General features: G+C 33.7%; 1 protein-coding gene across 1 annotated transcript in view; it reads left to right on the top strand.

Annotated features, from left to right (window-relative positions):
- Positions 1 to 15,796, top strand: part of PIEZO2 (piezo type mechanosensitive ion channel component 2) — a 271,682-nt gene that overhangs the window by 174,391 nt on the left and 81,495 nt on the right. Inside the window, exons 20-22 of the mRNA XM_051973830.1 lie at positions 9,555 to 9,759; positions 11,624 to 11,789; positions 12,933 to 13,176. Coding sequence (XP_051829790.1) covers positions 9,555 to 9,759; positions 11,624 to 11,789; positions 12,933 to 13,176 — 615 coding nt within the window. The remainder of the gene's footprint in view (positions 1 to 9,554; positions 9,760 to 11,623; positions 11,790 to 12,932; positions 13,177 to 15,796) is intronic.

Below are 15,796 nucleotides of genomic sequence, written 5' to 3'. Positions count from 1 at the left end.
GTCTGAGGCTAAAACTTCCAGTTGAAAAGAAAGCCAATTCCCCTGGCCTAAGTCCTTGGAGTTTCAAGCCACTCAATATCAGACCCAGATCTCCAAATTGAATGAAAATCACTTTAAAGGCTTCCTGAATGAGGATCCAGTTTCCCAAAAGATCAATGGGGAGGGGGGTGATTTGCCCAAGATTTCCAATTGAATGGCACCTCTTAACTTTTGGGGGAGATATGACTTCCCAGGAGGGCCTGAGACTCTGAATCTCCCTTCTTTATAGATCAAAGGGGACACAGCTTCCAGAGTAATTATTTTACGGATTAAAGGGGACACAGTTTTCAGAGTTCATCTCCATCAGTATCACTATAAATATGTCCTACTTGATTACACAGAGTTATATCAAGTAATCTTGTCCCCCTTAGCAAACGGCACAAAAAAAACATGCCTTCAAATTATCCAAAATAAAATTTTCAGTGCCAAAGTGGCAGAGTGAGAAAGGAGCCTGCTGAAGCCATTACTGATTCCCCTCCAAACAACTAGAAAACTGCCTGAGAGTTGATCTAAGAGCAGGGAAGTAGCTTGCAAGCCAATCATGAAAGGTCTGTCTAATTGAAGTGGGAGGGGGAAAGGGTCCAAGAGCAGCTGCAGCAGCAACCCCAGAACAGGGGGCCTGAAAAAAAGATCCAAGCGTGGGGTAATGCATGAGTTCAACCCCACCTTCCTACATTCCAGCCATCTCCTAGTCAAGTGGGTGAACTATATAGCACAGAAATGCCCCATCGCCAGAGTTCCACCCCCAGGCCACCAGCCTGGCCTTGATCCCACTGTTTACCAGTAATGAATCCCTGCCCAGGGGCAAATCTAGAAGTTTACCAGCAGAGAGACCCTGATTCCTTGGCAGTCTAGCAGAAAGAACTCATCCCTAGAGCAGATCAGGCACAAAATTATTCTTCCAGGACCTGCTCACCAAGAGGATACTGTTTCTATAGCAACCCAACAGCAGGTTGCTACCACTAAAGCTAACCAGCAACAAGCTTCCCTCCTCCAGAGTGAGCCACCCAAAAGACTGTGATACCATAGCAATCCAGCAGCAAGGCCCCAATTATGGAGCAGGCTAGCAGCTAACCCCAACATCTAGAAAGACCAACAGGAGCTCCACCTCCCAGAACAAGCCAGAAGAAAAGCTTACCTCCAGAGAAAGTAAGCTGCTAGTCCCTGAAGGCCAGTGAAAGTCAACAAGAAGACCCAGAACTCCAGCACAAAAAGCTTGGGACAGTGCAGGACCAGAGTTCAACTCACACATAAAAAATTCTCTCTCTCTCTCTCTCTCTCTCTCTCTCTCTCTCTCTCTCTCTCACACACACACACACACACACACACACACACCACACACACACACACACACACACACACATACACACACACACACAAACACACACACACAGGAAAGGCAGAAAAATGGGGAAAAGACAAAAAAAAAAGATTGACTATAGGAAGTTACTATGGTGATAGGATGGATCAAAGCATAGTTACAAGAGGACAAGAGTGTCAAAATTACCATATGTGAAGCCTCAAAGAAAAATATAATTCATTTTCAGGCCCAAAATGAATTTCTCCATGTATTCCAAAAAGATTTTTTAAAAGCAAGCTAGAAAGCTAGAAGAAAATTTAGAAAAATAAATGAGAGTAATGCAAAAGAATCATGAAAAAAAGAGTCAATAGAATGGCAAAAGATATTGAAATTTTTGCTAAGGAGTTTAGTTAACTGCCAAAAAAAATTGAATTGGCCAAATAGAAAAGGAAGTTCAAAAGATCGTTGAAGAAAATAATTACTTAAAAATTAAAATTGAAACAGTGGAAATTAATAACTATGAGACATCAAAATAAAATAAAGCAAAATCAAAAAAAATTGTTAAAAAAAGGTGAAAAGGTGAAAATTCTGAATGGAAAAGCAAATGACCTAAAAAATAGATGCAGGAAAAATAACATAAAAATTACTAGACAACCTGCAAGCCTTAATAAAAAAAAATTCTGGACATCTTTCAAGAAATTATCAAAGAAAACTACCCTGATATTCTAGGACCTGAGGATGAAATAGAAACTGAGAGAATCCACTGTTTGCCACCTAAAAGACATACAAAAATGAAAACAACTTAAATATCATTGAGCTACTACATAGAATTTGGCAGATTGTACAGTAAAGAACTAAATGGCAAATACACAGGCAGGCAAAGGAGTTAAGATTATAACCAAAATTTATCTACCCAACAAAGCTGACATTTAAGGAAATAGAGAACTTTCCAACATTTCTATTTCTTTTTAATTTTTATTTTATAGCTTTTTATTTACAAGATATATGCATGGATAATTTTTCAGCATTAACAATTGTAAAACCTTTTGTTCCAATTTTCCCCATCCTTCCTCCCATCCCCTTCCCTGGATGGCAAGTAGACCAATACATGTTAAATATGTTAAAGTATATGTTAAATACAATATATATATATACATGTCCATATAGTTGTTTCAACATTTCTAATTAAAAGACCAGAACTGAATTAAAAATGTGATCTCCAAATGCAAGATTCAAGAGAAACATAAAAAGATAAAAAGAAACAAGAAAAAGAAAACATAGAAATTCCATAAGGCTAAATAGTTTATATTTCTACATGATAATAAAATATTTGTAGCTCTTAAAAGCTTTATTATTATAAGAGAAATTAAAAGGAGTATATATAGACAGAGAGTGTGGGTATAAGATGACTTTGATAGGATGGTACCTAAAAAAAATAAAAAGAGCATGAGAAAGAAAATTACACTGAAAGAAGAGGTGAGATTGAATGAGGTAAATTATCCCACATTAAAGAGGCATGTAAAAGTTTTTATAACGGATGGAAAGATGGAGGGTTAAAAACAAAATGTGAACCTTACTTTCATCACAGTTGGCTCAAAGAGTGAATAAAATACACACTCAGTTGGTTATAGAAATCTATCTTACCCTGTAAAGATGGGAATAATAAAAGAAGTAAGACTGATGAAAGGGAGGATATTTTGGGGAAGGCAATAATCAGAAGTAAAACATTTGTGAGAAGGGAAAGGGTGGTGTATGAGAGTGGGATGGATAACCAAATTAAAAAATAACATGGAGGGAATTTTTTTAAGTTAGTTATCATAACTATAAATGTAAATGGGATGAATTTTCTCATAAAATAGAAGCAGATGGCAGAATGGATTTAAAAACAGAATCCTACAATTTTCTTTTACAAGAAACATATATGAAGCAGGAGGGTACACACAGGACAATGCTAAGGTGCTGGAAAAGAATCTATTATGCTTTAACTGAAGCAAAAAAAGCAGGGATAACAGATGTGTTCTCAGACAAAGCAAAAACAAAATAAGTCACATTAAAAGTGATTTTGCTAACAGGTGTCATAGACAATGAAGTCGTGTCAATACTAAAGATATAAGTAACAAATATGGAATAGCATCTAAATTTTTAAAGGCAAAGTTGAATGAAAGGAAGAAGCAGATAATAAAATTATACTTTTGGAGGATCTCAGCATCCCCCTCTCAAAACTAGATTAATTTAACCAAAAAATAAATAAATAAATAAGAAAAAGTTCAGGAGATATGTAAAATTCTGGAAAAGTTAGATATGATAGCTCTTCAGGGAAAATTGAAGGGGAATATACCTTTTATTCTTAGCAGTACATGGCACCCACATAAAAATTGACCATATAATAAGACAAAAACCTCACAACTATATGCAGAAAAACATAGTAAACACATTCTTTTCAGATCACAATGCAATAAAAATTACATTTAATAATGTTCAATAGAGATTAAAAATTAATTGGAAATGAAATAATCTCCTCCTAAAAATAAGTGAGTAAAGAATAAAATCATAGAAACAATCAATAATTTCATCAAAGAAAATGACAATAAGACAATACAAGAAAATTTATGGGATGTAGTTAAAATTGTTTACATCAATAAAATAGAGGAAAAAAGCAGATCATCAGCAAATATTATTTGTAATTGGGACACACTGGAAACCTTTAGAATCGGGGGTGAAGGAAAGATGCTGTTATTCCATCTTTTATTTAATATTATGCTAGAAATGTTAGATATACCAACTATTGGAGGCTGGCTCCAGTGAATAAGATGAGTGTGGAAATGAAAATACATGAGCCTGGTGGGATCCTGTCAAAGCAGTCCATTTATTGATCTGAGAGCCAAAGTTTATTTACTCTTTAAGCTAGTATTGCAATAACATCAGATGTCTCTGGGTGGCACTGTGTATATTCCAGGGTTAATGTATATACCATACTTCAACATTGCAGTTTGACATTAACTTTAAACAGTAACTAATTGTAATAATGTACTTTTCACAACAGTCAAAAATTGTATAGTTTGTGATGCCTTGTTTCTATTACATGCATTCTTCACCAAGATTATCTTAAATTTATTTGGAGTGTGTCTTTCATTCATTGTTATGAGAGATAGTGAGCTAATGCTTTGAACTACATACCCTTACAAAGAGCAGTCTCAACTAAAACCTGGACCAGACTCTTTCTGTACATGGACTTATTCAATTCTTGTCCTCTACAAGCAGTAAGCGAGGAAAAAGTAATTAAAGAAATTAGAGAAGGTGGAGAGGAAACAAAATTATTACTCTTTGCAAATGATGCCATGTTACACTTGGAAAGTTCTAGAGAATCAATTTTAAAAAACTACTTGAAAGTATTAGCAACTTTAGCAAAATTGGAGGCCTAAATCCATATTAAACATCAGCATTTCTATATATCATCCACAAAATCGATTTCCAAGAGATAGAAAGACAAATTCCATCTAAAATAACCATAGACTATGTAAATACTTCAGAGTCTAACTGCCAAGACAAATGTAGGAACTATATGAACATAACTAGAAAACAATTTTCACAAGGGGCAGAGCTAAGGTGGCAAAGAGTAGACAGGTTTTTGTCTGAGTTTTTCCTGGCTTTCCTCAGATCAACACCAGATCAAACTTCTGAGTGAGCTTTGTAGTAAGATAACCCACAAATATTTGGAATGTAATAAATTTCTAGCAGAATGTATTTTGGAATAACTTCAGGATAAGTCTGTCTCATTCAGGCAAGGGGTGTTGCAGCCAAGCATAAGTACAGCAGGGAGACCCATAGTGAAGCAACCTGCACTTGCAGGAGGAATCTACTGAGAAGCTTTTAGGCCAATTACAGCAGTGTTTGCTCCTCTATGCTGGTTCAGAAGCCAATGGAACAGCAGAGTAGCTATGACAGCTCCAAAACAACTATAGAAGGTAAATAGTAAGTCCTTGAATCCCACCATAAAAAGTGGGACTCTGCCACACCTACCCAGTACTATAAGGAAGCAACAACACTGGCCCCAAGGTAGTGTGAAGCAGTTGTTGCCTGTAGAGAAAGCTTGAGACAATCTCCCCTTTGCCCTAAGAGCAAACCTCCTTTAAAAATGAGCCAAAAAAAAAAAAAAAAAAAAAGCTCTGACCATAGATAGCTTTTATGGAGACAAGGAAGAATAGACCTCAAACCTTGAGGACATTAAAGACAAAACATTTCCATAAGAGGCCTTAAAGAGTGTTATAAGTTGGTCTCCATTTCAAAAGGCTCTCTTGGAAGAATTCAAAAAGGATCTTAAAAGAGAGAAGAAAAAATGGGGAAAGGAAATGAGAGGTCTAAAAAAGGAAGCACAGAAATTATCTGAAGAAAATCACTCCCTAAAAATTAGTTTTGGCAAAAATGGAAAAAGAAAACAACTCCTTGAAAAACAGAGTTTGTGAAATAGGAAAAAATGCAATGAACAAAATGCCTCATTTAAAAGTTCGATTGGCCAAATACAAAAGGAGATTTTTTTAAAAAGCTAACTGAAGAAAATAATTCACTAAAAATTTGAATTGAACAAATGGAAGTAAAGAACTCAATGAGACATCAAGAATCAGTTGAGCAATCCCCCCCCCGCCCCCTGCAATGAAAAAATAGGATACCTCATTGGAAAAACAAGTAACCTGGAAAATAAACCCAGGAAAGACGATCTAAGAATTATTTCACTACCTGAAAACCATAATGGGAAAAAAAAAAGAACCTAGACAACATCTTTCAAGAAATGATCAAGGAAAACTGCCCTGATGTCCTAGAACCAGAGAGTAAAACAGCCATTGGAAGGATCCACCAATCCCCTCCTGAAAGAGATGCCAAAATGAAAACTCCAAGGAATATAGTAACTAAATTTCAAAATTATCAAATCAAGGAGAAAATATTGCAAGCAGCCAGAAAGATACAACTCATATATCATGGAGCCACTATCAGCATTACTCAGAACCTAGAAGCTTCTGCTTTAAAAAAATTGAAGGGCCTGGAATATGACATTCCAGAGGGCAAAGAAGCTTGGGATACAGCCAATAATCAACTATCCAGCAAAACTTAATATTATCTTTTAGGGGGAATCGATGGATATTTAATGAAATAGAGGATTTTCATTTATTTTTGATGAAAAGGTGACAACTGAACAGAAAATTGACAGAACTCAAAAAGAAGCCTAAAAATGTAAAAAGGAAAGGAAAAAAATGTTTTTTAAAGGTTAAAATGTTTACATCCCTATATGGGAAGGTTATATGTTTTAATTCTTGAGAAGTCTATCTTTGTTGGGGTATACTTAGAGCCTATAGGTATAATTTGACTTTACTGTGATGATATTAAAAAAGAAATTAGGTGTGGAAAAGTTATTGTATTGGAAGAAGAGAAAAGAGGATGTAAAGTGAGAGTAAATTGCAACTTTTCACACAAAGTTATATCTAACCAATTGGAAAGATATTAATTATTTATGAGTAAGTCAAGCCAATATAATAAAAATAACAATTCTATGTAAATTACTCTATTTATCCCATGCCATATTTTGTAGAGCTAGAAAAAAAATTAGAAAATTCTTCTGGAAGAACAAAAACTTTTTTTTAATTATTAATTGAAAGCAATTTTGGTTTTTTATTTTTTTTTATTTAATAACTTTTTATTGACAGAGAACAAAAACAAGAGATCTACCCATACCCGATTTCAAACTACATTATAAAATAGTAAATATCAAAACAATCTAGTATTGTTAGTCAATAGAGTGGTGGGTCAGTGGAATAATTTAGGTGTAGATTACATTATAATAAATTATCATTGTAATCTGGTGTATGATTCAATGTTTTGGAACAACAAAACCTGTTGGGAAAATTGGAAAATAATAGAGTGGTGGGTCAGTGGAATAATTTAGGTGTAGATTACATTATAATAAATTATCATTGTAATCTGGTGTATGATTCAATGTTTTGGAACAACAAAACCTGTTGGGAAAATTGGAAAATAATATGGCAAAAATTGGATATAGATTGACCGATATCTCACACCATGCCAAGATAAGATAATAATGGGTATATGATTTACATATAAGATGGTATCATAAACCATTAAGAAAGAATGGAATAGTTTATCTATCACATTTCTGAATAAGGAAAGAATTGGAGACCAAAGAAGACAAAGAGATCATCACAAAATGTAAAATAGATCATTTTGATTATATCAAATTAAAAAGGTTTTGCACAAATAAAACCAATGCAACCAAATTTAGAAGGAAAGCAGAAAACTCAGGAAGGGAAATGGAATTTTTGCAACAAATACCTCTAATAAAGACTTCATTTTTCAAACATATAGAGCATTGAGTCAAGTTTATAAAAATCAAATTATTCCCCAATTTACAAATTTATTTAGAATATGAAGAGGCAATTTTCAGACAAAAAAATCAAAGCTATCTATAGTCACATAAAAATACTCTAAGTCACTATTGATCAGAGAAATGCAAATGAAAACTACTTTGAGGTGCCACCTCACACTTACAAGAATGGCTAATATGACAAAAGGAAAATGTTTGATGTTAGAAGGGTTGTGGGAAAACTGAGACGCAAATGTACTATTGCTAGAGCTGTGAACTGATCTAACAATTTTGGCGGGCAATTTGAACTGTGCCCAAAGGACTAGAAAGCTGTTCATATCTTTGATCCAGCAATACCACTGCTATCTCTATATGCCAAAGACTTTCAAGAAAAAGGGAAAGGACCAATTTGTTCTTACGTTGGTTAAGAATTGAAAATCAAAGAGATGTCCATCAACTATGGAATGGCTAAATAAGCTATGATATATACTTGTAATACAATATTACTTTGGGATAAGAAATGAGAAATATAATGATTTTAGAAAAACATGGACTTATATGAACTGATGCATAGTAAAGAAATAGAACCAGGAGAATATTATACATAGTAATAGCAATATTGTTCAAAGAATTGTGAATGATTTAGCTATTCTCAGCAATACAATCCCAACAATATGTTGGGATCTAACATAATCCCAAAGAACTAAGGATAGAACATCCTACCCACCTTCAGAAGAAAAAATATATTGATTGAACATAGGCTGAAGTATGGTATTTTCACTTTCTTTCCTTTTTCCTTTTATTCAACTCTCCTTATACAAAATGACTAGTATGGGAGTGTTTTACATAATTTCATATATATAAACTATATCTGGGATTGCTTGCCATCTCAGAGAATGGGAAGAAGAGGAAGAGATAGAATTTGGAACTCAAAATATTTTTTAAAGGTTTTTTTTTTAATTGTGGAAAAAATCAACACAGAGAGCAACACTTTTCTATTATAGACAGCAACTCTGAGAGACCAGCCCCCATGGGAAACAAGCCTATGTTAGGTTCTTTTGGAGCAATATACCAGTAAGAAGAGCAGAAGAGAGTAAAGGTGGGGACTAGGAATTCTCTTTCTCTCTCTCTCTTTCTCTCTCTCTCTCTCTCTTTTTCTTTCTCTCTCTCTCTCTCTCTTTTTCTCTGTCTCTCCCCCCAATTTATACACGTATGTATACATGTATACCTATATGGTGTATGCCCTAAATTTTGTTAGCCTTGGGCAAAATCCCAATGCCTCTATCAAAGATAAAAGACTAGTTATTTTAAGCAATTAATATAACCTGGGTCTTGTGCTAAGGACCACAGATACAAAGAAAAAGCAAAAGTCATCTCTATCCTTTAGGAGCTTACATTATATGGGGGAGGCAACATATATTCATTGTAGCAAACAAGATAAATACGGCATAAATGGAAGGCGTCCTTAAAGGGTTGGGGTGGAAGGGAGAAGCAGGTGGCAATGTAGGACTAGGAAAGGCTTTCTTCAAGAAGTGGTACTTGAAATGAATTTTACAGTATATCAAAGATCCTATATAAGGCAGATTAAAGAGGGAAGAAAGGCAATAGAGATTTTTATAAGAAAGTATTCACTGGGGCAGCTAGGTTGCACAGTGGATAGAGCACCAGTCTTGAAGTCAGGAGGACCTGAGTTCAAATCTGGCCTCAGACTCTCAATACTTTCTAGCTGTGTGATCCCGGGCAAATCATTTGACCCCAGTTGCCTCAGAAAAAAAAATTAATGCAAATAACATCCACTACCATCCCATTCTAAATAACTTTCTTTTGCTTCTCATCCTTACACAGACTTGTTTTCTAATGTCAGTTAATGTAATTGGCCAACGAATGGACTTCTATGCTATGATTCATGCTTGTTGGCTAATTGCCGTATTATATAGAAGAAGAAGAAAAGCTATTGCAGAAATCTGGCCAAAGTACTGCTGCTTTCTGGCATGTATCATTACATTCCAGTACTTTGTGTGCATTGGCATTCCACCTGCTCCTTGTAGAGGTAAGGATTCCTTTCTGAATATTTGCTTTGATAATAAGTTGTTTACAGATAGATAGTTCTTGAGTAGAGAATTGAAGAATTACAACATAATCAATGTGCCTTCATTTTTTTTTTACTTCCTTCCTTACTGTCCTCCCAACCTTCTTTGCAGATTATCCATGGAGATATCCTGGTGCCAGTTTTGACAACAATATCATAAAGTGGCTATACTTTCCAGATTTCATTGTACGACCTAATCCAGTTTTTCTTGTCTGTAAGTGTTTTAGCCCCAGAGTCATATGACTTAAATTGTTAATTTTTAGTTTTATTCTTGTCATTTATTCTACAAAAAAACAGCCTCTAATTAGCTTTTCATTGCCACCGTTGTCCATTGCACAAGTCTGTTTGGTGGGTCTGTAATCTCCAAGAGAAACATTCTGAAATTAAAACTATTCTTTTGGGTTCTATCCAATAAATGTTTCTACAAGATTGTGGCTTCTGCCAATAATATAATGCTTTGTCAAAAAAAATTATAGAATATGTAAAATGCATGATTACTTGCATAATTAGCTCCTTTCTTTCCTTACTCTTTATAAGACCTTCCAATGGTTTAGAATATACATTAACCATTAATCTCAGTTTAGGCATGAAGCAAATTTCTTGTTGTGGGTGAAAAGTGAAGCACTTCGCTTAATTAACAGTTATGTTAACATTTCCAAACATCTTTTAGTAAATATGGTTATGTCTTTTAACATGTCAACCAAAGTTTGAATGGCTCCTGTAGTTGATACTAGCAAACAAACAAACAAAACTCTGAAATAGGAGATAAGAAGAAAGTATTATTCATAGAATGGTCTTAATCAAAAAGATGGAGAGGGATTATATAGTTAAATATTGATAATATCACACATGAAAATATGTGTAAATCATATGAATATATACATGAATATAGATATATATATATACCTGTATGTATTTGTGGAGAATACATAAATAAATACAATCATTAAAGTGTCAAAATACTTTAATTAGTATTAAATCAATAGTCCTAATTAATACAGAAAGCCACCAATATGAAATCTACTTATACTACCCTAAATATGACCTATTACATGAACAAAGAATCCAAATTTGGGACTCTTACTTAACCTTATCTCCCAAGAGTCATTTTTCATGATCCTTTATTCAGAATATCCAGAATTTTATTGAACTAGAATACTCTTTTTTTCTTAAGCAAATATAAAAAGTTTATAAGCTAAAGAACTATTCTGCCATGAGATGACTTTCTCACCACTATAATCTGAAGGCAGAATGCCTTTTTTTTATAGAAAATATAAGCTAAGTCATTTTAGCAATAGGAAAGGCGGGTTTCATGGCTTGATTGAGTGGAAATAATGCTTAGTTTGTAGTTAATAGATCTTTGATTCCAAGCCAGTAGTTAGGTCACTTTGCTAAATCATATCACTTTTCTGGGTCTAAGTTTCATTAATTATAAAATTTTTATTTTAGCAATATTTATTATATTTTATTCTCCTATGACCTGGTCCACATCTAGTGGATTATGTAGGCGTGGATGAGTTGTGATTTGTGTCCTTGGAGAAAAGTTCCAAATGTATGTGATCTCAGATAGATTTTACGATGGTCTTATTATTATCCCTAATCTAAAGGGTCCATAGTTTAGGAACCTGCCTATCATGTGTTTTTTATGGAAAACTGTTTGCTGAACTCTAAGTACACAATTGTCAAGTTAACTTAAAACCCATGCACAAATTACAAATTGCATGTACTGAGTAAAGATTGTTATCTTTCCCAATTATGTACAGTGAAGTTATAAATAAATATAAATGAATAACTCATACTCACTCTTACAATGCTATCTTACCAGATGACTTCATGCTGCTATTGTGTGCTTCCTTACAACGACAAACTTTTGAGGATGAAAACAAAGCTGCAGTGCGGATCATGGCTGGGGATAATGTAGAAATATGTATGAGCCTTGATGCAGCATCTTTTAGCCAACATAATCCTGTGCCAGATTTCATTCACTGCCGGTAAAGATTACTTTTAATTCTTTGAGAAGTAACTGTGGGGTATGAGTTTTACTTTCTTCTTTCCTAAAATTGTGATGTTTACAATAGTGGGTAAAATAAATATACATTGAAAGTAAATAATAATCACTCAGATTTTTAATGCTTTTTTTTAATCAAAAGGCACAAACAGGAGCAGCTAAGTGATACATTGTATAAAAGTATCAGACCTAGAGTCAGGAAGACTCATCTTTCTGAGTTCAAATCCACCCTCAGACACTTACTGTGACCCTGTATAACTTAACCCTATTTGTCTCAGTTTCCTCAATTATAAAATAATATGGAGAAAAAAAATGGCAAACCATGCAGTTATCTTTTCCAAGAAAACCTCAAATGAGTCATGAAGGGTCAGACATGCCTAAAAAACAACTCAAAAACAACATATGATTACACACAAGAGTGTGTATTAGATCCATTTTGAATTGATTCACATGCGATCATTTTAAAATTTTCAGTATCAGCATTTACACTATGGAAATTGAAAAACTACAAATCAGGGCTTGATTGATTGTTTTGTTGATTGTCTAGACTTTAAAATGTGATGGAGAAAATGTTAACAATGCAAATTAAATTTTAAAGTGTCTCAAGGTTACATTTAGAAGGGAGGGAGAGATCCAATTGTTAAACAATTAACAGCATTGCTAATTAGTAAGCCCTGTGAACAGTGCAAGTATTATTATTCACCTCTTTTGTTCAGTCATTTCAATCATGTCTGATTCTTTGTAACTCTTTTTGAAGTTTTCTTGGCAAAGATGCTGGAGTAGTTTGCCATTTCCTTCTCCAGGTCATTTTACAAATCAAGATACTAAAGCAAACAGGGTTAAGTAAACTTGCCCAGGGTCACATAGCTAGTAACTGTTTGAAGTTGAGTTTGAACTCAGATCTTCCTGACTCCTGTCCCAGTACTCTATGAATTGTGCCACTTGGCTCCTCACATCTTAAAGGAGAGAAAATTAGGTAAAGGAGAGACAAATAACTCACTTGAGTTTTTACTGTTTCATGAAAATTGATAAAAATGTCTTCAACAAATAATATTGCAAATTATTTTACTGCCTTGTGGAAGAACTTTGCTGATTATTCTTTCATTGTCCTGTTTTTGGCTTGCAGATCTTATTTGGACATGTACAAAGTGATTATCTTTAGCTATCTCTTCTGGTTTGTTCTTACAATCATCTTCATTACTGGAACCACTAGGATCAGCCTATTCTGCATGGGTTATTTGGTGGCCTGTTTCTATTTCCTGCTGTTTGGAGGGGATTTGCTGTTGAAACCCATCAAAAGCATCCTCCGCTGTTGGGACTGGCTGATCGCATATAATGTTTTTGTGATTACAATGAAAAATATACTGTCAGTAAGTGGCACTATTGTAGGTTCAGCCCATAACACATTTATGATTTAAATGTTAAGAGTAATAATCCATTTGGTGGTTATTAAAAGCCCCTTGCTGCATCATATTGTTCTCAGAAAAAAACAAAATCTTGTGGCAGTTTGCTCAGACACAGTCAATTCAGTATTCCAATGATCATTTATCTTGCTTTTCTGTTAAATAGTAGAACCATTTTTATTCTTTTCAAGTCAGCCCAAGGTTAGGAAATACAAAGAAATGCATTTATAGAAATAGACTGTGAGATATTTCTTTCCACAAAAAATTTGCAACTGATCCAATCAAGTCTAATGTTTTAGCATTTATCTTGTAAAAAAAAAGTTGATATTTTGCCCATTTATATTAATATTTCCTTGTCTTCTAGAATGGAAGAGAGTACCTGATATTAGCAGGAATGGCTTTTTTTTTGGTTTATAAATGTTGATCTTGTTTGAGAACTATGAACATATTAAATTTTCTTTCCTTATTATGTGATGAAAATGGTATGGAACAAGCTATTTAAAAGCATGTAAGGATGTTCATACGTCATCTTTTCTATGGAAATAGAAAGAAATAGAAACATTGAAAATAGCTTGGCCTTGAACATGGGATACCAAGCCAGAATCAGAACTAGAGTAGGTTCACCTATTAGCACCACCATTTAAGTCATTGATGACTCTACAGACATGGAATAAGATCACACAGGATTGAGGCCCATTGAATATTTTTTTTCTTATTTATGGGTTAACATAACAACAACTCAACAAAAAATCTATCACTTGGTGAAAAACCTGTAATGAGTCTATTTGTAATTGGTGGGCAGTTCCTAACAAAACACAAATAAATATAGATTGACCCTGAAACCATTCATAATCTAAGCCTCTCAAGTTTGGTAGAAAGTTTGTGCCCCACTAGAATATCCTTTATGAACCAAATCTGTGTTACCTCATGTCAAAGTGAAACAATATACTCTTTGAGAGATGATAAAGCAACTTTTAACCCTTTAGGTTGGTATTAATTCATCCTTATCTCACCTAAGGTTTCCTACTACACAAATGAGATCTGAATTGGGTGAATTTATTCATAACTAGGAGATTCTGGCTGTGCTGGCACTATTTTGATTCTAATCTAATATCAACATCTATTATACAGATTCCTAAAACAATGCCTTTTTATAGGAGGAAAAATTTCCAAACAATTAGATCTATCCAACAATAGATTAGATTGCCTTCTGAGATAGTGAGTTCTCCATATAAAAAGATAAAAAGTGACACCTTGTTGACAGATGTTTGGAGGGTTTATTAATTGCATAGATTCAAATAGATAACCACAAATTCATTCTAAGTTTCTATGAATTCAGTCTTCAGTGGTTTAGAAGTTTTGAGCTAAAGTTAACATTTTAATTTGAGCTTATTTGTAGCCTGTTGACATCTTGTTTGTATACTAATACTCTTATCCATTGTGTTAACTGACTCTCCAAGTTTTTATCTGAAAATTTGGCAAATATGCTATCAAACTAGCTTAGTTCATATCTAGCCTCAGACTCTTATTTGTATGACTCCATATAAGTCATTTAACCTCTGTTTGTGTAGGTTATCCATCTGGAAAATAGGATAGCACCTACCTAACAGAGTTGTTGTAAAGATCATTTGAGATAATTTAGGGCCTAGAATATAGGTACTATATAAATGTTAGTTATCATCATTATTATCTATTATCTGAGCTAAATAACTGGCAAAAACATAAGACAGCCTAAAACTAAACACAGACTCCCCAAGGTAGTCCACTGATGACCTCTTTGTAATTTAATATTGAATCATAAATTATTAATCTTAGGACATAGCCATTTGACCAGTTCTGAATTTACTTTACTGAATATTAATCTATTGTTGACTTTTTCTATGAAAATATCATGAGAAATCTTATCAAATACTTTACTGAAGTCTAAAGAAACTTTCTGGTATTCCCCTGATTTACTATCTAATATTTCATTTTTTCAAGGAAATGATTGTAATCTGACATGACTCTTTTTTTTTTTTTGATGAAGCCATCAGTCTAGTCGGAAGATCATAGCTGTATAAATAAATCTAATTTAAAATAGTAACAAATTATGAGGGAGAGCTCCAGTGTATTATGAGAAATTTTAAAAGGGCGAGATCAGCTCCTGCAGAAGGGAATTATAAAAACCTTCATGGAGTAGATGATACTTTGAAGGAAAAGATTTTTGGTATGATCGTTGAATAGGAAATAACATATTGTTAAGTTTTCTAGAACTTAAAACCAGGAAGGAGAGAATAACAATAATAATAATATAAAAAAAATTTAAAGGGACTATTACTCTTGTATGTAGAGGCCATAAAGAAACATATTTTATAATTTCTTTTTTATAAACAGACATGTTTGTTTTTTCCTGTGACATTAAAAAGCCTAACCAAATCAGTTTGAGGAACTACATTATGTTGAGGAAAATGCATGCCTTATTTGCCATTTCAAATTTTATTTCATCAACAAGTCCACAGAACTTCTTTTCTGCAGAAGTGGAAAAAGATATTTGTGAATGATAGTTCCTCTTTGACCTTTATTCCACTCCATGGAGCTGAATCTCTTC

Source organism: Antechinus flavipes, chromosome 1 (genome assembly GCF_016432865.1).
Source record: "Antechinus flavipes isolate AdamAnt ecotype Samford, QLD, Australia chromosome 1, AdamAnt_v2, whole genome shotgun sequence".
Classification (NCBI taxonomy): Eukaryota; Metazoa; Chordata; class Mammalia; order Dasyuromorphia; family Dasyuridae; genus Antechinus; species Antechinus flavipes.
The sequence above is the reverse complement of the archived record's forward strand: the minus strand, read 5'-3'. Positions and strand labels throughout refer to the sequence as shown.